At 46.4% G+C, this 27,826-nt stretch overlaps 1 protein-coding gene across 1 annotated transcript; it reads right to left on the bottom strand.

Annotated features, from left to right (window-relative positions):
* LOC141117026 (cortexin-3-like) lies at positions 1-26,572 on the bottom strand. The gene is made up of 2 exons (XM_073609598.1): positions 25,831-26,572; positions 1-1,285 (listed from the first exon to the last, which is right to left on the bottom strand). The coding sequence occupies exon 2, from the start codon at positions 1,253-1,255 to the stop codon at positions 1,010-1,012; it is 246 nt and encodes an 81-aa protein (XP_073465699.1). The 5' UTR covers positions 1,256-1,285; positions 25,831-26,572; the 3' UTR covers positions 1-1,009.
* Between the last annotated feature and the right edge of the window lie 1,254 nt (positions 26,573-27,826).

Here is a 27,826-nt window from a genome sequence, read left to right as displayed (position 1 = left end):
TTTGTGCTTTTTTTTTTTTTTTAATTAACGACGCCCTTGCCGGCCCCTATGGCGGAGCCACCATGGACGCCTTCCTTGGAATGTGTAGGCCAAGAATTAAAAATGGCGTCTGGTCCCTTTTTTTGTTGCTGCTTTTTTTTTTTTTCTTTCCCCCCTTGATCATGACAGCAATGAAGCGATGAAGTTTTGGTTAAGCGATACAATTCACTCGTGTGCTCGCAACTACCCACATCGAAACGACGACTTGAAACGTTAACGGCGCTTAAAACATCGGTAAAAAGACTTCAGAATCGGCTGCGGGTCTTTTTCAGCAAAGTTTTAGGTCCTAGGGTAATCTGGCAAAAGCTTTTCCCTCCTCTCACGGATGTAAAAAGGTAACATTTTTTGATCAAGGCAACTTTTTGGCCAACTGGCAATTTTTCGACAGTTTCCCGTCCCACGGGAAAACATTTTGAAACGCTGTAGTTTGTCTCCTTTTTTGACATCACATCGATCTAAAAATTTAAGACTGAGGTATTTTTTTTTTTTTTGGATTCGGTAGTAGTACCAGTTAAATCGAAGGACAAATTTCCTCGTGCTGACAAAAAAATTGAACTGTCCCTTCGTTTTTGATATCTCAACACACACCTACAATATCGATAAGACACACACTACACACAACAGAGAACGACAAGTTACAGCAAAGGGCTCAGTCCACAAAGCCCTGGTGTAGGTTGGCACCAAAAGTGCGATTGTTGAGGCTTTGTTTCTTTTTTTTTCTTTTGATTTTGTATTGGCAGAATTGGTTTCACTTTTTTTTCACTTTGACTGGAGCATAGCATCGATTACAAAGCTTCGCAGTCGATGTAAACATCACACACAAATAGGCTTTAAGGATACAAAATAGCAACTCGACTGCCCATCCCACCGTTCCCCGTTCCCCCCCCCCAAAGGTGATTTTTCCCGAAGGCCACCAGTGAAAGTTGGGATCATAGTTTTGAATCCCATAATTTGGGATGAGATCCCAAAGTCAGGCCCAGCGGTAATCGAAGGTGTCCTTCTCCATGTAGTCAGTCCATGTTGAAGAGGGCATGCTGCGGTAGGGATCAAGAAGGATCCTAAAGCATCGGATGATGAGAAGGCCCAAGAAGATGAAGAGCAGGAACACCAGGACGAAGGCAGCCTTTTGCTCTAAGGTCAGGGAGCTGACGGGAAGAGCGGAGCCTGAAGTCGACATGGTCGTGCTCAAAAGTTCCCCGGTCATTGTTAGAAGCATTTTGGCACCGATTGTCCTCCGACTCACAACCTGTGGAGAGAAACAACAAGAGAAAATAGGTCTTACTTTATGGAAATGGTGTTAGGATCCCTAATGTACAATTTTTATTTTTCTGACCATGGCAGTGGTGGAGGTAACTTATTTTGATAAGAAGGTCAGGGATCTAGTTATGTATTCACTGATGGTTGATGGACCTCATGAAGGTTCTGGACTGCTCAACTCCTCAAGGTCTGGGCCAAAGTGTTGATACCCTAGATTGGTGCCTTCTGTATGTGCGCCACGAGGAAGGAAGAGTCACCCAAAGGAAAATTTGCATCCAGACGAAAAAATCAGCCAAAATTTGCTTAAATCCCCCCAAACAGATGGTTGTAATATTATCTCAAAGCACCAACTAGAATTTGAAACCACATTTTCCTGTGTACAACTCTTTACTTGAGGTGCCTCGCACAGCACACATACAGAAGAATCCTTAATGTTGCCTTCAACACAAGTGAGACAATTATTGGCCTGTTTTGGTGAAACCAAAGTTTTGCCACTTATTTTTTTTCCATTTCACCGTATTGAAATTTTCAGTTCTCATCATCAAAAATGGCTCAGCAGAGTGTGGATTATAATTATAGGGCGAATGTGGTAAATTGTGGCCATGCTATGAAGCTTGGCAAATCCCCCCAAGATTGACAATACAATATTAAGCAGAAAAAACCCCAATAAAATAAGCAAATAAAAAAACTGTATAATTATATAAGTGTAATGCCACGTACACACGGTCGGAATTTCCAACAACAAATGTTCGATGTGAGCTTGTTGTCGGAAATTCCGACCATGCGTAGGCTCCATCAGACATTTGCTGTCAGAATTTCCAACAACAAAAATTTGAGAGCTGGATCTCAAATTTTCCGACAACAAAATCCATTGTTGGAAATTCCGAGCGTGTGTACACAATTCCAACGCACAAAATTCCACGCATGCTCAGACTCAAGCAGAAGAGCTGCACTGGCTATTGAACTTCATTTTTCTCGGCTCGTCGTACGTGTTGTACGTCACCGCGTTCTTGACGTTCGGAATCTCCGACAACATTTGTGTGACCGTGTGTATGCAAGACAAGTTTGAGCCAACATCCGTCGGAAATAAATCCATGGTTTTGTTGTCGGAATGTCCGATCGTGTGTACGCGACAGTGGTTCGTCTAGTGCCCAAGGCAAGGATGCAGAAATGAGCCCCCTCCCCTATTGTTAATGCATGCCTTAGAATGTCTTTATTGCCCTGTGTCCATTCCCTGTCCTCCTGCTCTGCTGTGCTAAGGGCAACTGTCCCTCCTGCCCACCCCTTGTCCTTACAACCTTTACAACCTGGTAAATCATCCACACATTGAGATAAGCAGCCATACTGAACAATTGTGTGAGGCAAATGGAATGAGGTATATTCATTATAAGCATGGCAAAGGATAGGCATGTCTCTTTTAAATGACCCAATACACAGAAAGTCTTCTAAAAAGCTACAAGATACTTCTGGAAAACACCAACATTCTGCTAAAGACCACTAGACCCCATCAACATGTTGCAAGAGACTATTGATTTACCACAGCAGATTACCAACATGATTCAAAAAGACTACTAGAGAATACTAACAATAAATAAAAGGCTCCTAAAGACCATCAACATTATTCTAAAGACTACTAGACACCACTGACATGATGCAAGAGACTACTAGATACCACCAACATACTGTAGGAGATTACAAGAGACCACCAACAGGATGCAAGAGACTATTGGAGAACATTAGTATTAAAAACAAAAAAAAAATACTGCTAGACTTTGCTATGGACCACCAACATTCTTCTAAAGACTAACGGACACCACCAACGGTTCAAAAGAGACTACTGACATATTGCAGGAGATTACAAGAGACCACCAACACGATTCAAGAGACTACCAGAGAACATTGACATTAAGTAAAAGACTGCTAGAGACCACCGGCGTGCTGCAAGAAATCACCAACATTTTTCTAAAGACTACTAGATACCACCCAACACAATGGAGAAACAACTAGAGAGCACTAACATTAAATGATAGACTACTAGAGACCATCAGCATTTTTCGTAAGGCTACTAGACACCACCAACCTGCTAAAAGATACTTCTAGAGACCCCCAGTCCCAAACAACTGCAGGAGATTACAAGAGACCACCAACACGATTCAAGAGACTACTAGAGAACATTGACATTAAGTAAAAGACTGCTAGAGACCACCGGCATGCTGCAAGAAATCACCAACATTCTTCTAAAGATCACTAGATACCACCAACACAATGGGAGAAACAACATTAAATGATAGTCTACTAGAGACCATCAGCATTTTTCGGAAGACTACCAGACACCACCAACCTGCTAAGATACTTCTAGAGACCCCCAGTCCCAAACAACTGCAGAAGATTACAAGAGACAACAAACACAATTCAAGAGACTACTAGAGAACATTGACATTAAGTAAAAAACTGCTAGAGACCACCGGCATGCTGCAAGAAATCACCAACATTCTTCTAAAGATCACTAGATACCACCAACACAACGGGAGAAACAACTAGAGAGCACTAACATTAAATGATAGACTACTAGAGACCATCAGCATTTTTCGGAAGACTACTAGACACCACCAACCTGCTAAAAGATACTTCTAGAGACCCCCAGTCCCAAACAACTGCAGAAGATTACAAGAGACCACCAACACAATTCAAGAGACTACTAGAGAACATTGACATTAAGTAAAAGACTGCTAGAGACCACCGGCATGCTGCAAGAAATCACCAACATTCTTCTAAAGATCACTAGATACCACCAACAGAACGGGAGAAACAACTAGAGAACACTAACATTAAATGATAGACTACTAGAGACCATCAGCATTTTTCGGAAGACTACTAGACACCACCAACCTGCTAAAAGATACTTCTAGAGACCCCCAGTCCCAAACAACTGCAGGAGATTACAAGAGACCATCAACACGATACAATAGAGATGAGACTAATTGAGAAGAGATCACAAGCATGCTATAAGAGCACAGAAGTACAAAAACATTAAAATAAAATGTGATAAAAACAAAACTGAATATAATAAAATAGAGAACAGGACATACAGGGTAGGTAGTCACCAGAGGAGTAAAGCTAGCTGCTCCTCTGAAAAGTAATCCTCAGTGGATCATTTTTCAAAGGTGTTTGACAGGCAGCGAGAAGTGAGAAGGCAGTGTCCCTTTTTTTACTGTCTGTTTTAACCTTCAAAGTGCTGACCCACTGTGCCACAACTGTGTGCATTGCATATGGTTGCAGAGCGGTTGTGGTGCAGTACAATTCACTTGAATCGGTCGCGTACTGCCCACTGAATATGAAAGGAGAGATAGTTTCTGCCATGAAGCATCATGTCCAGATGCCTTTGCAGCTTAAGAGGGGGCAGTTGGGGGCCAAAATTCTGCTCAACTGCTTGTTTTTACCACCTTGCCAACTACAAGTGTAAATGAGCCCTAAGAGCAGTGTGGGAAGAGTTCAACCATCCTGCCCCTACTAACCTAAAATTAACCCCCTCACTGGCATGAAATCTGGAATCAGTATTAAAGAAGTGCAAAAATTAAGATGCCAATAGTTCCATCAAGAGCTTTATGTCATGCTTTGGCAACACTTCCAAAAGTGTGCCATTATTATTACTATAGGTACTTCTAAAGTGCCATCAATTTACATAGAGCTTTACATGGACACTATATTACCAAAAGTATTGGGACACCTGCCTTTACACACATATGAACTTTAATGGCATCCCAGTCTTAGTCTGTAGGGTTCAATATTGAGTTGGCCCACCCTTTGCCGCTATAACAGCTTCAACTCTTCAGGCTGTCCACAAGGTTCATGAATGTGTCTATGGGAACGTTTGACCATTCCTATTTGTGCGGTCAGGCATGGATCTTGGATGAGAAGGTCTGGCTCGCAGTCTCTGCTCTAATTCATCTCAAAGGTGTTCTATCGGATTGAGATCAGGACTCTGTGCAGGCCAGTCAAGTTCCCCCACCCCAAACTCGCTCATCCATGTCTTTATGGACCTTGCTTTGTGCACTGGTCCAAATCATTTGGTGGAGGGGGGATTATGGTGTGGGGGTGTTTTTCAGGGGTTGGCCTTGGCTCCTTAGTTCCAGTGAAGGGAACTCTTTAGGCGTCAGCATACCAAGACATTTTGGACAATTTCATGCTCCCAAATTTGTGGGAACAGTTTGGGGATGACCCCTTCCTGTTCCAACATGACTTCGCACCAGTGCACAAAGCAAGGTCCATAAATACATGAATGAGCGAGTTTGGGGTGGAGGAACTTAACTGTCCTGCACAAAGTCCTGACCTCAACACGATAGAACACCTTCGGGATGAATTAGTGCGCATACTGCGAGCCAGGCCTTTTTGTTCACATCAGTGCCTGACCTCACAAATGCACTTCTGGAAGAATGGTTAAACATTCCCATAGACACACTCCTAAACCTTGTGGACAGCCTTTCCAGAAGAGTTGAAGCTGTTATGGCTGCAAAGGGTGGGCCAACTCAATATTGAACCCTACGGACTAATACTGGGATGCCATTAGAGTTTATGTGCTTGTAAAGGCAGGTGTCCCAATACTTTTGGTAATATAATGTATAGTGTACATTCACATCACTCCCTGCCCTTAAGGAACTTACAATCTAAGGTCCCTAACTCACATTCATACATATACATATTAGGGCCAGTTTAGACAGGAGTCAATTAACCTACCAGTATGTCTTCGGAGTGTAGGAGGAAACCGTAGTACCCAGAGGAAACCCACGCAAGCACAGGGAGAACATACAAACTCCAGACAGGTAGTGGTGCGTTTAGGATTTAAACTAACAACCCTAGTGCTGTTAGGTGGAAGTGCTAACCACTTAGTCACTGTGCATATGCTCTTGGTGGAACTATCTGTTCTTCTCTTCCATTACTGCTTGGTCCAGATTACAGATCTTTGATCCTTCTCAGCCCCAAAGAAGGAGGATTGTTACAAACCCCTGAAATGCATTGCTTTTTCTTTGGCGACTTTAAATAAAATATCATCCTAGACTTTTCTATGTAAAGTGGCACTTTTCTTCCTTATTCTATGTCTACTTTTCCTAAAGACCGCATACAGAAGTCCTAGGATGAATACAGCTGCCAGTTGACTGCAATATCCCTTTTAATACATACTGAATAATCTACGCTCCTCACTACTTGAAGAATTACTGACAATGTTACTGCTGTCTGTTTTCAATGAATACAACACTGTTTTGGACTTTTATATTGTAGTGGCGCTTCTATTCTTTATCCTTTAAGCAATAAAACACTAATAGTGGTGTATTAGGTCAGTATATATACTATTGTGGCATATGTGGGCAGGGCTTTTTTTTAGGGTGAATGCAGTCCTGGCACCTCGAGCACAGAATGTATGTAATGACAAGTGGTGCTGGGGTGTGCTGGAGGGTTTATTGATGATGGCCGCTGGGGGGATCTATTGTCCCTGGTGGGGGGTCTATTGTTGCTGGGGAGGTCTATTATACCTGGTGGGGGGTCTATTGTTGCTGGGGAGGTCTATTATACCTGGTGGGGGGTCTATTGTTGCTGGGGAGGTCTATTGTAGCCGTGGAGGATCTATTGTTGCTGTGAGGGGTATTATATTACTGGGGACTTAGTTGTTACTGGGAAGGATCTGCTGTTGAGAAAGAGGTCTATTGTTGCTGGCTGCTGGAGGGTCTTTTGATGCTGGGTGCTGGGAGATCTGTTGTTGCTGCTGGGGGTCTATTTTTGCTGGGGTTTATCTATTATTTTAAAATAAAAGGTGTGTGTAGAGTTAGACTCTGAACCTTCTTCAGATCTTCTAGGCAACCATTAAACTTGGAGTTGCACTCAGCGTGTCCAAGTATTTAGGTTGGGATGTTACCATCATACAGTGGCGGCTGGTGCTAAAAAAAATTTGGGTGGGGCGCAAACTCCACCAGGTCCGCACTCACCAGAGGACGCCTCATTCCACAGGAGGAGAAGCCGGAAACCGGAAGTGATGCAACAACGAATATTGATTCACTAAAATCAAAATAGGAGGGTTCGGGGGCGTAGAGCTCGGTGCCCCGAGGACAACCTGAAACAAGCCAATCAGAGCCTCAGCCTCAAATCACATGCTTTTTGAAAAATTGACAGACCTAATAGACACCCATTAGTCCGGCGCCCCGCACAGTGCGAAGGACTGGTTTGAATAGTAAGCCTGATTCTGTGTGGTATACTACCAGCTGACCAAGATGTTGAAGACCCTTTTCTGGTCTGCAGTAATTACCTTTCAGCAATTTCCAAAGTCCGCCCATATGGATGTTTTCTTGGCTCTCCATCTCCAACTTGTACCCCCACAATATTTTGAGGGGGGTGGCGCCACTGCCGTCATTACATTATCCTGATCACCGGTTCTCTTTAAGCTGTGACTGCACATTATGGGGATGGATCGGCTGACCTTGTCCAGTAATTGTGTCTCGGCCTCGTCAGGATTTTCTTATTTCAAGGCTATACCTCTCGTCCCTTAGGAAAGCCCTGAATTCAATGCTTTTCATCGGCAAACAATGCGACGTGCCTTGGTTTTAATTAGGATTAATCGGGGCATTGCTCTGGCCTTCACTATTTCCTTAACAAGCAGAAAGTGCTGCCATATTTTAAAGTGCATCTGTCCCAATTAAAAAGCCTTTGTTTTAGAATATACAGAATATGTAAAACAGGGAGCTGCTGAAATTTCTATCTATAAATATGTAACATTGTATCCACTTTGGGGAGCGCCCAATGGAAGATCTGAGAGTCCAAAAGATTTGAATATTTGTTCACAAAATTCAACACAGAACATCCAACATTCGCTGATACCCTAAAAATTTTGATACTGCAAACTATTAATTCCTGAGGTGACGGGACAAGGCGCTTAGGGCAAATATGCCAAACTGCCCCCCCCCTTTTGTTAGGGTTAGCAGTGATGTCGCTGTCACTACTCCTGTCAGCATTGTAAGAGAAGCAACTGGCAAAGGCGCCCCCATCCCTTCAATAAACCATTGCTCCCGGGGCAGTCGCCCCCCCTGCCCACCTCTTCTCCGGGCCCTGATTGTACCACCTTTCAGTTCACATATGTATCCATCCTGCTTAAGCCCTGACGAAGGGGGGGGATCTTTGAACCCCCAAAATGCATTGGTTGTTCTATGTTGCCTTTAGTAAACAAATTCATGAATTGTTTACTGTTTTATAAATGGGATATACCTAGGGTCAGCAGTGTATGAACAAATCAGATTGCTGATTCACTGATACATTAACCTTTGAGTCCCTGAAATGTGTTGGTTGCTCTATGTTGTGGTTTTGTGTGGACACCTTGGCTGCGTTAGAGATGCGTTCAGATGTTTAAAAAAAATACAGATCTGAATGGGGCGTTTTTTTGGCACCCGTGTGCATGAGCCCTAATGGCAGGACCGCTGATAAGGCAGTGCAGCCGGCCCTCCTGTACTGTGCCAAGGCCCCATTAGTTTAAAAGGGGGGCTCCGGCAACTGACAAGTAGGAGGGCCAGCTGTACTGCCTTGTGACTCTTGTGCTGGGATTCAGAGGGATCGGTTCTACTATCTGTGCTCCCTTCCACCTGCTGTTGGACCCCCATGTGTGCCCCCCCCTATAGGTGTGCGCAGCCTATTGCATTAGGGTGTGCACCCCAAAGTTCAAACACACATGCGCAGTAAGCAGTGGATGGTGTTGGTGTCGTTTTTTTGTTTTTATTATTTTATTTTGTTATTTTTTACAATTTTGTAAAATATTTTTTTCAAAAAAAAAAAATATAATAAAAATTATTTAAAAAAATAAATTGTAAAAAATAACAAAATAGAATAATAAAAACAAAAAATATTATTATTATTATTTTTTACAATGTGTTAGGAGCCCCATTGAGAGGGCATTGGTGACATAGCAGAGAAAGGGACTGAGGACAGAGATTTCCCAGTCCCCTTCTCTGTAGCCTCAGCTGCCATGGGGGACAAGCAGGGGGAATCTGCATTGCATAGGGCGATTAGGGTGTGCCCAGGCACACCTGGCACACCCTGTGTGTACACCTATGCCCCCCCCAACAGCACTGCCGGCTTCCCTCCCTTTCCTTCTGGCAGCTGCAGAGGGCACACAGGGGGATCATTTCAGGATGGAGTGGGGGGGGGGGGGGGGGCTGTTAAATATGTCATATTCTTCCTTTTCTGAATGAACACACTGAGCGACCAGTACCAATCGCTTCTGTGTCCATTCATCGCTGAAGCATAGTAGACGGTGCTTACTATGCTTCAGTTTGTGAAGGAACAGGAAGCCTCAGAGCGCTTCCTCTTTGTTGATCTGGCACACAGTTGCAGGGTGCTTGCAGAGCAGCGCTATTCACTCAAATGGGTCTTATTTGAGGAGGGTATATTTTCTGGCATGGCTGCAATGCATATCATTGCGGCCATGGAATTTTAGCAAAAATAACAGTTGATTTTTTTTTGGGGGGGGGGGGGTTGTATGGGGCCCCATGATTTTTTTGAACCCCTTGGTGCCAGCAATTGATAATTCTTTCAGGGGTTCCTCAAAGACGGGTGGGGGAATCCCTGACCATGTGACCACTGCGATTGGCTGATGCAGGAGTCATGTGATTGGGAGCCCCTCCCTCTGGCTCCCAATTGTAAGCGGTGCCCGGGAGCTGTCAGTGATAGCTCAGTCATTGTGCAAAGAGCGCGTTAAGGGCTATCCACTGTGCTGTTGAATATGTGCATTACGCTGGTGGGAAGCATGCAGGACCTCCCTTAAAACACCTTTCATGCCAAACTCTTGCTGCCCACATTCCACATATGAGTGGCAACCAAAAGGGTGGGCTTTAACGCCCACATGCTGCACATGTAAGTCCATGGGCGGTAGAACTTTCTCTGCTGAGAGCGCGTTCAGGGTGCACTTCCAGCACAGTGAAGGGTATAGCCCCCATTCTATACCCCACCGGCTCTCGATCATATGACCTCTGTAACAGCCAATCACAGTGGTCATGTAATCAGCCAGTCCTTCCTGCCCCACCCCGGTGCATAAAGGGACCCCGAGGCTGGGTGTGAAGGAGTTAACTCATTAAGAATTTTCCCAAGCCCCTCATTACATTTACAAGAATAACAAGAAGCATTAATTTCTGTTATTATGGAACGTTAAAGTGCAGTTAAAGGCTCTTGTTCTTTTTCAATTGTTAAATAAAAAACATGTCATACTTACCTGCTCTGTGTAATAGTTTTGCACAGAGCAGCCCTGATCCTCTTCTTCTTGGTTCCCCCACTGAGGCTCCTGGCCCCTCGCTGAGTGCCCCCATAGCAAGCCACTTGCTGTGGGGGCACTCGCTCGTGCTCACTCCCGAGCCACCTCTGTAGCATGGCTCAGCCTGGCCCCTGGCTCCCTCCTCATTGGCTGTGATTGACAGCAGCGGGTGCCGATGGCTCCTGCTGCCAATGAGGAGGGAGAGACCCGGGAGAGCCGCTGCTCTCGTGCACATTGCTGGATCAAGAGGGGGCTCAGGTAACTATTAAGGGGGCTGCTGCACACAGAAGGTTTTTTTTACCTTTATGCAAGGTAAAACAAAACCTTCAGCCTTTACAATCACTTTCATTTCTGCTAATATGGAACATTAATTTCTGTTATTATGGAAAGCCTTATCAGTTTGACCGAGAGCGCTGTACAATGTCAGGAGGCCAGTCTCTCTCACAACTGCACAACAGCACATTCCAAGGAAATTGACGTAATAATATCTTCCTGCAAAGTGAAGGACATCCTAGCAAGAGAACCTGTTATATAAAGAATCCTAACATTAGCATATAAGCACTTAATATTTTTATTTATTCCGTAAGAGATAATGATAACTGCGCCATTTTTGTGGGGGGCGGCAAACAAACCCACCACCGCCAGCCCTGCCCGCTAGCCCCCCGCACTTACCCCATCCAGGTCCCAGGCGGCTTTGACGGCTTCCCCTCCCAGCCAATCCGGTTCATTCTCCTCCCAGCCAATCCAGTCTCAGGACCCGCTTCCTGTCCTGATTGGCCAGGAGGAAAAGCAGAAAGACAACAGCGAAGCCAACCCTTTTTGAAGCCAATTAGAGCCTCCGGACCCATAGACACACTCCTAAACCTTGTGGACGGCCTTCCCAGAAGAGTTGAAGCTGTTATAGCTGCAAAGTGTGGGCCAACTCAATATTGAACCCTACGGACTAAGACTGGGATGTCATTAAAGTTTATGTGTGTGTAAAGGCAGGTGTCCCAAAACTTTAGGTAATATAGTGTATAAAGAATCCTAACATTTGCATATAAGCACTTAATTATTAAGTGCTTATATGCTAATATAATAACTATTTTTCTTTATCGGGTCCTGGGCACCAGATTGTGATCTACAGAAAGGGATGCAATGGCAGATTCCAATAGCATGATGTGTCTCATACATACAGTTAGTGCTTAGCGGGATCTCCACTTTAGTTTGCAGAAGCCGGCGCTGTCATCATTGTTTATATACGGCGTCATCTTTGACCGGTAATTCTGGGTGTTTGTCATGACTGCGGATCCGCGCTGCTGCAAATGTCTGTGATTACGCCGGCTTTGGCCGGCGAGCAGTAAATACACATTAATTATCCTCTAATGTTTCCACAACCGCGTCCAAGTTTTCTCGCAGCATCTGCTAAGTGGAGGAATCGGAGGCGGCGGCGGTAAAACGGGTGTAAACAAGGTTCATAGTTTCGAAAATGATCAATTGGTGTTTGCTTTTTTTCCCCAACACAAATATACAAATTAGGCTATGGTCAATTTAGTTAAAGGGGCGCTCCACCTAAAACCATCATTTTCGTGCTGGAGAATTAAAGAACTTGCTGGCTTTTTATGTTTCCCGACAACTTTATGGGAACTTGGGTTCCCAGTAGGGATGATGTACCCGGGTTGATTTGGTGAACGTTCGGCGAATGTAACCGAAGTTTGGATTCAGAAACTGAACCCTGTTGAAATCAATGGGAGTCGTACGTTCGTTGTTACCCACGTCCTATCTGAAACTACGAAGGTCTCTCACTTCTGTAATATGGCAGCAGTCTCTAATAATGAGTCGTAACATAGTATCTGTTTCTAACACGACAGTCTCTTGTAATACAAAAGCCTGATGTGATGTAACAGCCCACGATCCACACCTATCACACCCTTTCTGGGTGTCCCTGCCCAGATCACACCCACATTCGGGGTGGTCCTTTAGGGAGGGCTGCCTGGAACACAGTGGGTGTGATCTGGGCGGTACCAATGGAAGAAGGGTGTGTGAGGTTTGGACCATGGGTGGGGTTGACAGTGTACCGGGGGCATGATATGTATGGGTAATGAGCGGGGTAACCAGCGTTACCTGCGCCTGCTCAGTAATTCAAATAAGGGTGATGCTGTGATCCCAGGACACAGCCCGGGACACAGCTTCATCAGGACACAGCATCATCAGGACACAGCCTGGGACACAGCTTCATCAGGACACAGGCCGGGACACAGCATCATCAGGACACAGCCCGGGACACAGCTTCATCAGGACACAGCATCATTAGGACACAGCCTGGGACACAGCATCATCAGGACACAGCCCGGGACACAGCTTCATCAGGACACAGCCTGGGACACAGCATCATCAGGACACAGCCCGGGACACAGCTTCATCAGAACACAGCCCGAGACACAGCTTCATCGGGACACAGCCCGGTACACAGCTTCATCAGGACACAGCCCGGGACACAGCTTCATCAGGACACAGCCTGGGACACAGCATCATCAGGACACAGCCCGGGACACAGCATCATCAGGACACAGCCCAGGACACAGCATCATCAGGACACAGCATCATCAGAACACAGCCCGGTACACAGCTTCATGAGGACACAGCCCGGGGCACAGCTTCGTCAGGACACAGCCTGGGACACAGCTTCATCAGGACACAGCCTGGGACACAGCATCATCAGGACACAGCCCGGGACACAGCATCATCAGGACACAGCCCAGGACACAGCATCATCAGGACACAGCATCATCAGAACACAGCCCGGGACACAGCTTCATGAGGACACAGCCCGGGGCACAGCTTCGTCAGGACACAGCCTGGGACACAGCATCATCAGGACACAGCCGGGACACAGCTTTATCAGGACACAGCCCAGGACACAGCTTTGTCAGGACACAGCCTGGGACACAGCATCATCAGGACACAGCCCGGGACACAGCTTCATCAGGACACAACCCGGGACACAGCTTCATCAGGACACAGTCCGGGGCACAGCTTCGTCAGGACACAGCCTGGGACACAGCATCATCAGGACACAGCCCAGGACACAGCTTTATCAGGACACAGCCCGGAACACAGCATCATCAGGACACAGCCCAGCCCAGGACACAGCATCGTCATATGATATTTAGTTGCTGGGGAGGGGAGGCTTTGTTGCATGGGGATCTATTGTTGCTGGGAGGTCTGTTGCTGCTGGGAGTTTATTTTTGCTGGGTGGATCTAATGTTGCTGGGGTGGGTCATTGTTGTGTGGGGGATCTATTGTTGCTGGCTGCAGGAGACCTATTTTGCTGCTTTTCTTGTTATAATTAACAAGTTCCATACAAATGACTTAGCACCACAGAATGATACTTGGTTCTGTATTCTCTAAAAGGGGTGGTACTGGGAGACGGGTAGGGATTGTAACCAATAGACAGTGCTTGGGGGTGGGTAGGGGGCAGAGAGAAGGGGTGACTCAGAAGGGGAAAGTTGCAAGCCTCAGAGGGAGATGGTAGAGCACACTGTCATGTAACAAGAGGCTGCAGTCCTGATCAGAAGCACTGTAACAGCCCTGCTGAATCTGGCTGCAGGAGGTCGTGTAACCGTGCATTAAAGGTCAGCTGAGTGCACCAATGTTTTGTAGCACTGCAGTTTATCGACTGCTTTTACTATTTGCCGGCAGCTGGTATTTTACAGCGGCACGTTCCTACTATAGCGATAAAAAGCAATATTTGCCTAAGACAGATTGTTGGGAGCTGAGTGCCGCCAGCGACGTTCCCGCAATAAATCGAAATTTTATAGGAATAACTAAAGACACTTATGGTGGATGAAATACAGCCACCTGAATCCGTTCTAAAGAGTCCCGGCGACAGCTGTGGGTATATAAGAGGATGTGCAGTCATGTTGGAGCAGGAAGGGGCCATCCCCAAACTGTTCCCACAAAGTTGGGAGCATGAAATTGTCCAAAATGTCTTGGAATGCTGACGCCTTAAGAGTTCCTTCACTGGAACTAAGGGGACAAGCCCAACCCCTGAAAAACAACCTCACACCATAATCCCCCCTCCACTAAATTATTTGGACCAGCAAGGTCCATAAAGACATGGATGAGCGATTTTGGGGTGGAGGAACTTGACTGGCCTGCACAGAGTCCTGACCTCAACCCGATAGAACACCTTTGGGATGAATTAGAGCAGAGACTGCGAGCCAGGCCTTCTCGTCAACATCAGTGCCTGACCTTACAAACGCGCTTCTGGAAGAATGGTCAAACATTCCCATAGACACACTCCTGAACCTTGTGGACAGCCTTCCCAGAAGAGTTGAAGCTGTTATAGCTGCAAAGGGTGGGCCAAGTCAATATTGAACCCTATGAACTAAGACTGGGAGGCCATTAAAGTTCCTGTGCGTGTAAAGGCAGGCGTCCCAATACTTTTGGTAATATAGTGTATATACACCTACATTATGTTAAATGGAGACACCTGTTCTTAGGACAGTTGCCAAAGACGGTATTTCCCCTCGCTTTAAAGACATTTTAGTTCATTTCCTTTTGTGTCTCTACTACAGAAAGCAAAGACAAATCTGTGCAAAGGACTCCCCTCCATGGCAGGGGTCTTAAAAGTATGGCCCGTGGGCCAGGTCTACAAGATTTTATCTGGTCCATGGATATGGTTAGCCGGATCATATGCTCAATGTGCACAGACTGAGGATTCAGGTCAGCATAGGCTGCCTATGGTCACCCCCATCTGACTCTGATAGGGACATGCGTGTAAGGGGGGACTCTAAAGGAGACTCTGGTGTAAGGGGGGCCTCTGAATCAGATGTAAGGGGGGAGTCTGATGGGGACCCTAAAGTAAGTGGGGCTCTGATGGAGACCTGGGTGTAAGGGGGGCCTCTGATGGGGATTCAGATGTAAGGGGGGACTCTGATGGGGACCCTAAAGTAAGCGGGGTTCTGATGGAGACCTGGGTGTAAAGGTGTAAAGGGGGACTCTGATGAGGACCCTGATGTAAGGGGAGAAGTAGGACGGAAGGAGCGCCTGGTGTCCAAAGGAATGAATACTTGAAGGTAGGTTAAAAGATGTTTATTGAAAATATTGGTAAGTGCATCAAACCAACGCGTTTCGGAGGAAAGGACTCCACCTTCTTCAGGTCTATCAAGCAAGCATGAAAAAATGCACAGAAAACAAGTATATATAATCGGGGTGTAGGAGCAAAAGTGCAAAAAAGATAATATCCAAAATGTATACTGTACAGTAACCGCTCGGATTGCGAGTAAAGCAGTTTACGATCGCTTCGCAATACGAGCTATTATTTCTTAAAAAATCCTGACTTGGTTTGCAAGCGTTGTCTCACAAGACGAGCAGGATTCAAGCCTCTGGGGTGTGCAGTACTGCATTTGGCCAGAGGTGCGGGGGCGCTGGTGACAGTCGAAGACACTCAGAAACACTCCGTTCCCGAGTGTCTCCCAGCCTCGCTGAGTGCATCCGAGCGTCTCTGAGCGGTCTCCAAGTGTTTCTGAGCGTCTCTGAGTGTTTCCAAGTGTCTCTGGCGCCCCCCACCTCTGGCCACATGCGGTACTGCATACAATAGCAGTCACCGGGGAACGAATTATCTGAGTTTCCATTGACTCCTATGGGGAAACTCGCTTTGATATACGAGTGCTTTGGATAACATGCATTCTTCTGGAATGATTATGCTCATAATCCAAGGTACCACTGTATATTATAATGATACACTAAGACATCATAAGTTGAGAAGTAACGGTGACCTTTTCCTTGAAACGCGTTGCCTTGATGTACTTACCAATACTTCCAATAGACACCGTTTAACCTACCTTCAAGTTTGCATTCCTTTGGACACCGGGCGCTCTTTCCTTCGTACTTTTCCAAATCTATATGTGGAAACGACCATAAGGCTGTACCCAAAAAGGCAGCAGCCCAAACCCCAAGAGGATCCATCACCATTTTCAAGTTCTGGGCACAACCTGCTGAAGGAACACCTTCCAACTAGCACCCTCACAACCATCCACCCACAACCTGTGACTGACCTAGTCAGTCTGGCGCAGTCTCTAGCACAAATGAGGCACCTGATGTAAGGGGGGGACACTGATGTGAGGGGGATTCTGATGTAAGGGGGGGCTCTGATGGGGACACTGATGTAAGGGTGATTCTAATGTAAGGGGGGACTATGATAGAGACACTGATGGAAGGGGGGGGACTCTGGTCAGTTTCTTGATGCAAAGGAGGGCTCTGAAGAGGACCCTGATGTAAGGAGGGTTTATGCTGACGATATTGATGTAGGTGGGACTCTGATAGGGACCCTGAAGGGGATCCTGATAAAGAGGGGACTCTATTAAGGACCCTAATGTAAGGGGGGATGCTGATGGGGACCCTAAGGTAAGGGGGGACGCTGATGGGGACCCTAAGGTAAGGGAGGACGCTGTTTGGGACCCTAAGGTAAGGGGGGACGCTGATGGGGACCCTAATGTAAGGGGGGACACTGATGGGGACCCTAATGTAAGGGGGGGACACTGATAGGGTCCCTAATGTAAGGGGGGATGCTGATGGGGACTCTAATGTAAAGGGTACTCATTTATTTAGAAAACTAATTTTTCGGCCTGGAAATATTTGTAGAAGATACTATGTGGCCTTCATATGGAAAGGTTTGGAGACCTCTGGACTATGGGGAAGGTAGGAGGTTATTTCAGATAGTATTCCCATCTTGGTAGAAAACAATACCTAGAAATGTTCAGCACATCTGTATAGTACGGCCGTACTTTTCACCCTCCGGTGAAGACAACCCCCCCCCCCCCCTCCCCTCTTTTCTTTTGGCCATCAATACGAGATCACTTTTGCTGGTTTAACACAATCGTGACCTTCGATTACCAATCTCTTTCCAGGTCGTCACTCAGGGGGCTCAATACCCGTCCGCGGGTTTGATCTAGCGCTCTGAACCACTCCGCGAGCTTGTCGATCCTTGATATACAGCGACACCGGCTGACCTTACATCAGTCACGGCGGTGGCGATTTAATGTACGGTCAGCTGATATAGATCAACCTGCCAATACTCTGACCACTCATTGTGTGCTTCATAGAAGACACCAAATACATTAAAAAAATATATGGAGATCGATACATGTCCAAAGGTACCAGCATCCCAGACGTCGTTCAACGCAATTCAAGGGATTTTTAAGGTTTCGAAGATAAGTAAATCATAACGTCGTAAGTTTATTACAGGAGATCTATAGTAAAAAAAAAGGGCTGGTCTTGTTCTGTTCTTGCTCAAAATGTTATCTTAGATTGCACTTTGTTACGTGGATCGCATTATTTCGATTACATGCGTCTATTCCATCTGGAGTATATTATCAGGATCTCTACTGATGGTTGTACCTGTGGTGGACAATTACACATGCCTGGTCTTTGGGGTTAAATGTTTTAGATCAGCTGTTCTCAACCAGGGTTCTGTGGAACCCTGGGGTTCCTCCAGAGGTTGCTAGGGGTTACTTGAGCTGTGGCTGATGAACCACCTTTTTGATGGTGCCTACAGGGTTTGAGGTTCAGCATCACTTAGCAAAGCCAGCAGCATGACACCAAATGTCTGTTTAGCTGTCTTTAAGGGTGGCATTCTGAGCACCACTTTAAGGGGAACATTCTTCCTATTGGCCAGCAGTATTAGGGGCATTGTTCCTATTGACCCCTGATAAATTGGTTTTGGTAAGGGTTCCTCGAGACCTGAAAATTATTTTTGGTGGTTCCTCCAGGGTTAAAAGGTTGAGAAAGGCTGTTTTAGCTGGTTTTACAAATGTGTTTTGTTTGACATATATGTTTGTTTTTGTGTTGCAATACTTTTGTTACAATGTTTCAATGTGTGTAATCAAAGTGATATATTATTATTCTTGTAATGCTCAGCACAGGGTTGGGCAAATTTGTTTTTTCTCCAGGGGCCACATGAGAAACTGGGACTAATTTTGGACCTGGAAAGACCTGTAAGGCTTGGTTCACACTAATGTGATGCGACTTTCATGCTACTTCCAGCGTGACTTGCTTGCAACTTTCATGCGACTTTCCATCTTCACTCACAGAAGTCGCATCTGCATTAAATTAGAAGCAATTCCTATGAGACTTTGATGAGATCAATGTATTTTTTTTTAACCTTACTTCTCCTCCCAGGTCTTCTTTGCTGCCCAAAAACTGAGCGCATTCCCGTTTGCGTTTCTTTGCGCATTTTACATGCTTAACCACTTCTGCCACACGCCGATTTACATCCTTACGTTTAAGAGGAATATCATTGTTATGGCAGCAGCTAGCTCTTCTTCGGCCGGCGGTCCGCTTTCCGATAAGAGTGGTCTCTGCGGCAGATTTGCTGCAAGATCACTTTTTTGGGCGGCGGGAGAGGGGCCCCCCTCCCGCCACGCTCCGGTGCCCTCCACCGCTTATCGGAGCCGTCAGGAGCGACGGAGGCGATCGGATCTTCACCCTTGCTGGGTATAGAGATGAGTGAGGGGAAGATGGCCCCCACCCGTCTCCATGCAGGGCGGAAGCGACGTCAATATGTCACTTCCGCCCATAGCTCTTAAAGGGCCATTTTTTTTTACATTTTTTTTTTAAATAACAATTTTTTTTTTTTTTTACATTCCTTGTAATAGGAAGAAAAGTGACACATTTTTTTTTTAAAAAAACAGTGTAAAAATAAAAAATAAAAGGTAAAATAAATAAGAAAAATAATTTTTTTTTAAACGCGTCCTGTCCCGCCGAGCTCGCGTGCAGAAGCGAACGCATACGTGAGTAGCGCCTGCATATGAAAACGGTGTTCAAACCACACATGTGAGGTATCGCCGAGATCGGTAGAGCGAGAGCAATAATTCTAGCCCTAGACCTCCTCTGTAACTTAAAACATGCAACCTGTAGAATTTTTTAAACATCGCCTATGGAGATTTTTAAGTGTAAAAGTTTGTCGCCATTCCATGAGCGGGCGCAATTTTGAAGCCTGACATGTTGGGTATCAATTTACTTGGCGTAACATTATCTTTCACAATATAAAAAAAAATTGGGCTAACTTTACTGTTGTTTTATTTTTTTTAAATCAAAAAAGTGTATTTTTTTACAAAAAAAGTGCGCTCGTAAGACCGCTGCGCAAATATGGTGTGACAGAAAGTATTGCAATGACCGCCATTTTATTCTCTAGGGTATTAGAAAAAAAATGTACTATGTTTGGGGGTTCTAAGTAATTTTTTAGCAAAAAATAAAATGTAAATAACACATCTGATGTGAGGGGGGTTGGTCATGGAGTGGTCGTGGTCACAGTGGGTCACACATTTTTTTAGTTGCCCATTTTTGTCTTTGTGTAATTGGGCTTCCCTATGCGTGCCGCGGATTCACGTGCAAAAAAAAAAATGCGAGTGGGAATACGCTCGAGTGTGAATAGAATGGGCTTGGGACGAAATATTGTAGGCAGCAACGATGACCTGGGAGGAGAGGTGAAGGTTAAAATCTGACCTCATCAAAGTTACATAGGAATCACTTCTTATCTAATGCTGTTGCGAATTCTGTGAATTAACATAGAAGTCTATGAGGCTGAAATTGCACTGAAGTTGCACTAAAGTAGTGCAGGAAACAAAATCGCGTGTGCTGAGTCGCATTGATTAAGACGGACACCATGGAAAACAATGTCGTTTCCCTAGTCATGCGATTCTGCACAACTCAAATCGCATTAGAAGTGGCACTAGTGTGAACAGGGCTATTTTTCAGGGGGAGCGTGGGGGACCACATTTCCGGCACCTTCAGAACTGATTGTATGTAATGGCAAGGGGTGCTGGGGTGTGCTGGAGGGTCTATTGATGATGATGGCCGGGGGTCACTGGTGGGGATCTATTTTTGTTGGGAGGCCTATTGTTGCTGGGAGGGGTCTTATATTCCTAGGAGGTCAGATTTTGCTGTGAGAGATCTACTGTTGAGAGAGAGGTCTATTGTTGCTGGGGAGGTCTATTGTTGCTGGGAGGGGTCTTATATGCCTGGAGAGACAGTTGTTGCTGTGAGGGATCTAGTGTTAGAGAGAGAGAGGTATATTGTTGCTGGCTGCCGGAGGGTCTATTGATGCTGGCTGCTAGAAGATCTTTTGTTGCTGCTGGGGGTCTATTGTTGCTGGGTGGATCTATTGTTACTGGTGTAGTAAACTGTTGCGGGGGGGGGGGGGGGGGGATTAATTTGTGTGGGTTCTACTGTTGCTGGGAATGGTCTTATATTTTTGGGGAGTCAGTTGTTGCTGGAAAGGGATATACTGTTGAGAGAAAGCTATGTTGCTGCTGGAGAGGTCTATTGTTGCAGATGGAGGATCTATGGTTGCTGAGAGGGGTTTTAGATTCCTGGGGAGTCGTTGTTGGGAGGGATCTACTGTTAAGAGAGAGATATATTGTTGCTGGTGGAGGATCTATTGTTGCTGGGGGGTATGTGGATGTTGGAGGGTCTATTGATGCTGGGAGATCTTTTGTTGCTGCTGAAGTATATTGTTGCTGGGGTGGTATTTTGTTGTGGAGGGGGTGGGGATTGTTGTGTAGGGGATCTATTGTTGCTTGGAGGTCTAGTGTTGCTGGCTGCAGGGGACAGATTTTGCTGCTTTTCTTGTTATAATTAACAAGTTCCATACAAATTAGTTAGCACCACAGAATGATACTTGGTTCTGTATTCTGTAGAAGGGGCGGTACTGGGAGGTGGGTAGGGGGTGGAACAAAGGGATGGTGCTTGGGGGTGGGTAGAGGGTGGAACCAAGGGATGGTGCTTGGGGGTGGGTAGGAGGTGGAGAGAAGGGGAGATTCAGAAGTGGGGAGTTTCTGCACCTACTCTCTGAGAAAAATGCCCTGAGTGTGATCTGGGGCTAAGTACGTTAGAAAACTGCTCAAGGCGTAGTAGGCACAACTGCTCATGAAATAGGTCTCTTTCAGATGGGTGGTTGGAGGATAGTAAAAATGGGTGGCTGAGCTGTGGTTTTACAGAGCCTGAGATCGGTACAGTGAGGATTCTCCAGAACTGGTGCAGCATGCAGGTGCCAACACAGGAGGAACTTGGCCAGGTAGCATAGTGGTTGGAGAACATTGGGACGTCCAGTTAGCAAAGTTCTCCCACCAGAACTGAGCCTCCCCGCTGTACCGATCAGCTCTCCGGACTCTCTCCTTCCAGTTCTTGCTGCTCTCCACATGGACATCTGTCAGCATGCCTCTTGGAACCTGTCAGCTCCCTCAGCTTCAGCTCAGAGAGGCATGCTGGAGGCTTCGAGAGCCAGATAGGGACAGGCAAAGGACCAGATGTGGACCTGGGGCCACAATTTACCCAGGTCTGGTTTAGAAGTTTCTACTCAAGTTAATCTCCAGTAAGGGTGCTTGATTTTATAATGCACATATTAAAACTTAAAAAACTTATTAAAACTTTAAATTGGCCTTACACGTACAAAAAACACCTCCTAGCTCAGACCCCACCTTGTTGTACTTTACATTGCATCAATAATGCCAAAAACTATGTTAATGTTTTTTTTAGATGTGAGTACAAAATATCCAAAACATAAAAAAAAGACATGGTGGAAGCCACTTAATGACTAAAAACTCTACGCGTTTCGGCGGGCCCACAGTCAACTTCTTCAGGAGTTCAAAGGAGGTGCCCAATTCAGATCAAAATGCCTGGACTTGCCACCATATACTCATGGGCATTCCCAGAACTGGGGAAGGGGTTGGCAGGGGATCACATAGGGATCATATCCTAGCTCAGACCCCACCTTGTTGTACTTTACATTGCATCAATAATGCAAAAAATGATGTTAATGTTTTTTTAGATGTTTAGATTAGGGGTTGGCAGGGGATCACATAGGGATCATATCCAAATAGAATTGCCAGTTTCAGTAAGGGTGTGCAGGTCTTGGTATCTCCTATGAGCATTTAGGTATTTATACATTTTTAACATAGATGGGCTGAAGGGTGATTTATTTAGTTTTCCATACAGCCAGTTGCGTGGAAAAGACTGTGCTGACGTTCAATACAGTCACTCACTCAGTGTTCACCCTCCTGGTTCTGATTGATACCTACAAATTTTTAATTGAGTCCTTTAGATACTATGCTATTGTTAAAGTCCTGATGAAGGACTAACGCTATACACAAGTAAGAGCATACCCTGGGTGTAGCACCAATTGGACTCTTAGAGCCATAACTGGGACTTGTGGGTCATCATCATAAATAAAGGTAGCTCTGCTTGCATGCATAACCATTCCATCAAACTGCCTTTACTATGAATGGTTGTTGTACAAACGTCCATTCTCCCAATGAGGAGGGGGCACCTGGGAGCCAGCCTATTTCAGTGAAAAACAAGGGCAATATATGCAAGCTGATTGCTTCAACAGCACTTGCCTCGAAATATTCTGGAAGGGTCTACAGCAGTGGTGGTCATCTTTCTTGATGCATGGGGGGCCTCAGTTGTGGCCCCTGACATCACCATAGGGTCACACAAAATACATTGTATACAGGGAATGTAATGCTGCAAAAGGCTGTCAGAGATGGAAGGCATGCAGCAGGAGTTTATTAAAGACTATGAACATGCTGAAAGAGATGGTCAGAGACTGCGGACATACTACAGGAGATGGTCAGAGACTGCAGACATACGACAGAAGATGGTCAGAGACTGCCGACACAGTACAGGAGATGGTCAGAGACTGCTGACATACTACAGGAGATGGTCAGAGACTGCTGACATACTACAGGAGATGGTCAGAGACTGCAGACATACTACAGGAGATGGTCAGAGACTGCTGACATACTGAAGGAGATGGTCAGAGACTGCAGACATATTACAGGAGATGGCTAGAGACTGCTGACATAGTACAGGAGATGATCAGAGACTGCAGACATAGTACAGGAGATGGTCAGAGACTGCAGCCATACTACAGAAGATGGTCAGAGACTGCTGACATACTACAGGAGATGGTCAGAGACTGCTGACATACTACAGGAGATGGTCAGAGACTACTGACGTACTACAGGAGATGGTCAGAGACTGCTGACGTACTACAGGAAATGGTCAGACTGCTGATGTAACAAAAAGAAAAGGTCTGGTGTCACCAATGACACACCTCCATCCCTAACAATAGCAAATATATACAAGAAGTCTCCTTGGGACTTTAGATGAGGTAAGCACAGTTTAGCCACTAAGTAACAAGAGTAAATGCAGTAAAAATATTTATTCAAAGAGACTGCTGTACTGCAGGAGATGATCAGAGACTTCAGACGTACTACAGGAGATGGTCAGAGACTGCAGACCTACTACAGGAGATAGTCAGAGACTGTTGACATACTACAGGAGATGGTCAGAGACTGCTGACATACTACAGGAGAATGGAGATGGTCAGAGACTGCCGACATACTACAGGAGATGGTCAGAGACTGTAAATTATAGAGAAGGTGTTGGAGATTGGGGACATGGTTCATAGACTGAAGACACATTATAGGACAGACTACTATTACTACTATCTGATATATAAGGAAGAAGGTTCTTCTTGGTTGACTTGTAGCTTGACTGTAGCCAAAGCTGATAGTCTCACAGTGCACAATTTGCTGCCCTCTGCTTCTGAAGGGGTTAACATGGACTGTTTTCTCTCCTCTACCTTAGACCGGTATTAGTTAGGGTACCACTCATCCTAGCCTCTCCTCCACCCTGTACCAGTATTGAGGACCACTAATCCTTGGCTCTCCTCTATCCTGTACCAATCTTAGCGTATGACTCATCCCAGCCTCCCCTGACCCTCTACTAGTATTAAGGTATCACTCATGCCAGCCTCTCCCTACCCTGTACTAGTATTAGGGTACCCTTCATGTCAGCCTCTTCCCACCATATACTAGTGTTGAGGTACCACTCATTCAAACCTCTCCTCCACTCTTTACTAGTATTGGGGTACCACTTATCCTAGTCTCTTTTCCACCCTGTACTGGTATCAGAGTACTACTCATCCCAGCCCCTCCCCACCCTGTACTAGTATTTGGGTACCATTCATCCCAGCCCCTCCCCACCCTGTACTAGTATTAGGGTACCATTCATCCCAGCCCCTCCCCACCCTGTACTAGTATTAGGGTACCATTCATCCCAGCCTCTCCCCACCATATACTAGTATTGACGTACCACTCATCCCAGCCTCTCCTCCACTCTTTACTAGTATTGGAGTACCACTCATCCTAGCCTCTTATCCACCCTGTACTAATATTAGGGTACCATTCACCCCAGCCTCTCCCCACCATATACTAGTATTGGGGTACCACTCATTCTAGCCTCTTCTCCACCCTGTGCTAGCATTAGGGTACCACTCATGCCAGCCTCTCCCTACCCTGTACTAGTATCAGGGTACTACTCATCCCAGCCTCTCCCCACCCTGTACTAGTATTAGGGTACCACTCATACCAGCCTCTCCCCACCCTATAGTAGTATTGAGGTACCATTATCCCAACCTCTCCTCCACTCTTTACTAGTATTGGGGTACCACTCATCCTAGCCTCTTCTCTACCCTGTACTAGTATTTGGGTACCACTCTTCCCAGCCTCCCCCCTACCATGTACAATTATTAGGGTAGTTCTCATACCAGCCTCTCCCCACCCTGCACTAGTATTGAGGTACCACTCATACCAGTCTCTCCTCCACTCTTTACTAGTATTGGGGTACTACTTATCCTAGCCTCTCCTCCACCCTGTACTAATATTAGGGTACTTCTCACCCCAGCCCCCCCCCCCACCCTGCACTAGTATTAGGATACCACTTATCCCAGCCTCTTCCCACCCTAAACCAGTTTTAGGGTCCCCATCCTCCCATGCCTCTTCCAGTCTCAGTATTGGGTCCCCCATCATCTCTGCCATGCTGGGTGCCCCCTGCCCCTGCCTCTGCCTGGAATCCTGCTCCCTGCCATGGCATGCTCCATAGCTCCTCCATGCAGACATTGGGGTGATGGTCTCTCCCCTCCTCCATGCAGACATTGGGGTGATGGTCTCTCCCCTTCTCCATGCAGACATTGGGGTGATGGGCTCTCCCTTCCTCCATGCAGATATTGGGGTGATAGGCTCTCCCTTCCTCCATGCAGATATTGGGGTGATGGGCTCTCCCCTCCTCCATGCAGACATTGGGGTGACGGGCTCTCCCCTCCTCCATGCAGATATTGGGGTGACGGGCTCTCCCCTCCTCCATGCAGATATTGGGGTGACGGGCTCTCCCCTCCTCCATGCAGATTTTGGGGTGATGGGCTCTACCTGTTGATGAAGAACTCCGACATCCCGGTTCCCGTCCTCCCAGATCACTGTTGCCTCTCCCGGCTTCTCCTCCGCCTCCTCTCCGCCGCCGTCTCCGCCAAGCCCCGCATTCTCCTCTGCCTAGGCGGATGGGGCTCCCCGGTTGCTAACGACAACCGTACCTATGGCAACCCCGGGGATGAGCATCTCCGGGAGAGCACGGGGAGCCCGCCTCCGCCTCTGATTGGCTGCTGGAAGGATAATGATGAATGTGAGAGCGGGTCCCCCCCCAGGAGGCCGGGGATGAGGATGATCCGGTGTACCGGGACACCGGGGGATGAGGAGAACACTCCGCTTACTGCAAAGAGGGGGAGGGGAGGGGTGAGCAGCAACTGGTGGAGAGGAGAGGAGGGGAGGGGAGGAGAGGAGAGGAGAGGAGAGGTATACTTCTACCTCTCCTCTATTCGTCTTCCTCTCCTCTACACTTCCCTCCTTCTCCCTCTCCTCTATTCTTCTCCCTCTCCTCTCTAAATTCCACTCTCCTCTATACTTCTCCCTCTCCTCTATACTCCCCCTCTCCTCTATACTCCCCATCTCCTCTCTAAATCCCACTCTCCTCTATAATTCTCCTCAATCTCCTCTATTCTTCCCACTCTCCTCCACTTCTCCCCTTCCTCTAATCTTCTACCTCTCCTCTATTCTTCTCCCTCTCCTCCATACTTCTCCTCCCTCTCCTCTATTCTTCTCCCTCTCCTCTATTCTTCTCTCTCCTCTATACTTCTCCCTCTCCTCTATTCTTTTCTCTCCTCTATATTTCCCCCTCTCCTCTATACTTCCCCAATCCCCATCTCTATACTTCTCTATACTTCTCCCACTCTTTTTTCTCTGCTGTACCCTTCCCATTCTCTACTATACTTCTCCCTCTCCTCTATTCTTCTTCCTCCTTCCTAACCACCTTCTCCAACCCACCTTCCCCAAACCTCCTTCCCCAAACCACCTTTCTCAAACCATCTTCCCATAACCATCTTCCTCAATCCACCTTCCCAAACCACCTTCCCCAAACCATTAGGGTTTATGGGCACATTTCTCTAAAATGTCTTTGTATTAACAAGAAGACCCTTCACTGGAAACTTTGTAACATTTTCCTCTCTGCGTAAACCTCTGTCTGTAGATCCCCTCTGCATCTGAAACTTCCTTCCCCAAACCATCTTCCCCAAACCATCCAAACCTCCTTCCCTAAACCATCCAAACCACCTTCCCCAAACCATCCAAACCTCCTTCCCCAAACCATCCAAACCACCTTCCCCAAACCATCCAAACCACCTTCCCCAAACCACAAACCAGATTCCCCAAACCATCTTCCCCAAACCACCATCCCCAAACCATGAGGGTTTATGGGCACATTTTTCAAAATGTCTTTTCATTAACAAGAAGACCCTTCACTGGAAAATTTGTATCATTTTCTTCTCTGTGTAAACCTCTGTCTGTAGATCCCATCTGCATCTGAAACCTCCTTCCCCAAACCACTTTCCCCAAACCATCCAAACCACCTTCCCCAAACCATCCAAACCTCCTTCCCCAAACCATCCAAACCACCTTCCCCAAACCACAATCCACCTTTCCCAAACCATCTTCCCCAAGCCACCTTCTTCAAACCACCTCCTCCAAACCATCTTCCCCAAACCACCTTCCACAAACCATCAGGGTTTATGGGCACATTTCTCTAAAACGTCTTTGCATTAACAAGAAGACCCTTCACTGGAAACTATGTGTCATTTTCTTCTCTGTGTAAACGTCTGTCTGTAGATCCCCTCTGCACCTGAAACCACCTTCCCCAAACCATCCAAATCACCTTCCCCAAACCACCTTCCCCAAACCATCTTCCCCAAACCCCCTTCTCCAAATCACCTTCCCCATACCACCATCCCAAACCATCTTCCCCAAACCTCCTTCTCCAAACCACCTTCCCCAAGCCATCAGGGTTTATGGGCACATTTCTCTAAAACGTCTTTGCATT

Source organism: Aquarana catesbeiana, linkage group LG13, assembly GCF_042186555.1.
Source record: "Aquarana catesbeiana isolate 2022-GZ linkage group LG13, ASM4218655v1, whole genome shotgun sequence".
Lineage (NCBI taxonomy): Eukaryota > Metazoa > Chordata > Amphibia > Anura > Ranidae > Aquarana > Aquarana catesbeiana.
Note: the sequence above shows the minus strand (reverse complement) of the source record. Positions and strands in the feature narration are given on the sequence as shown.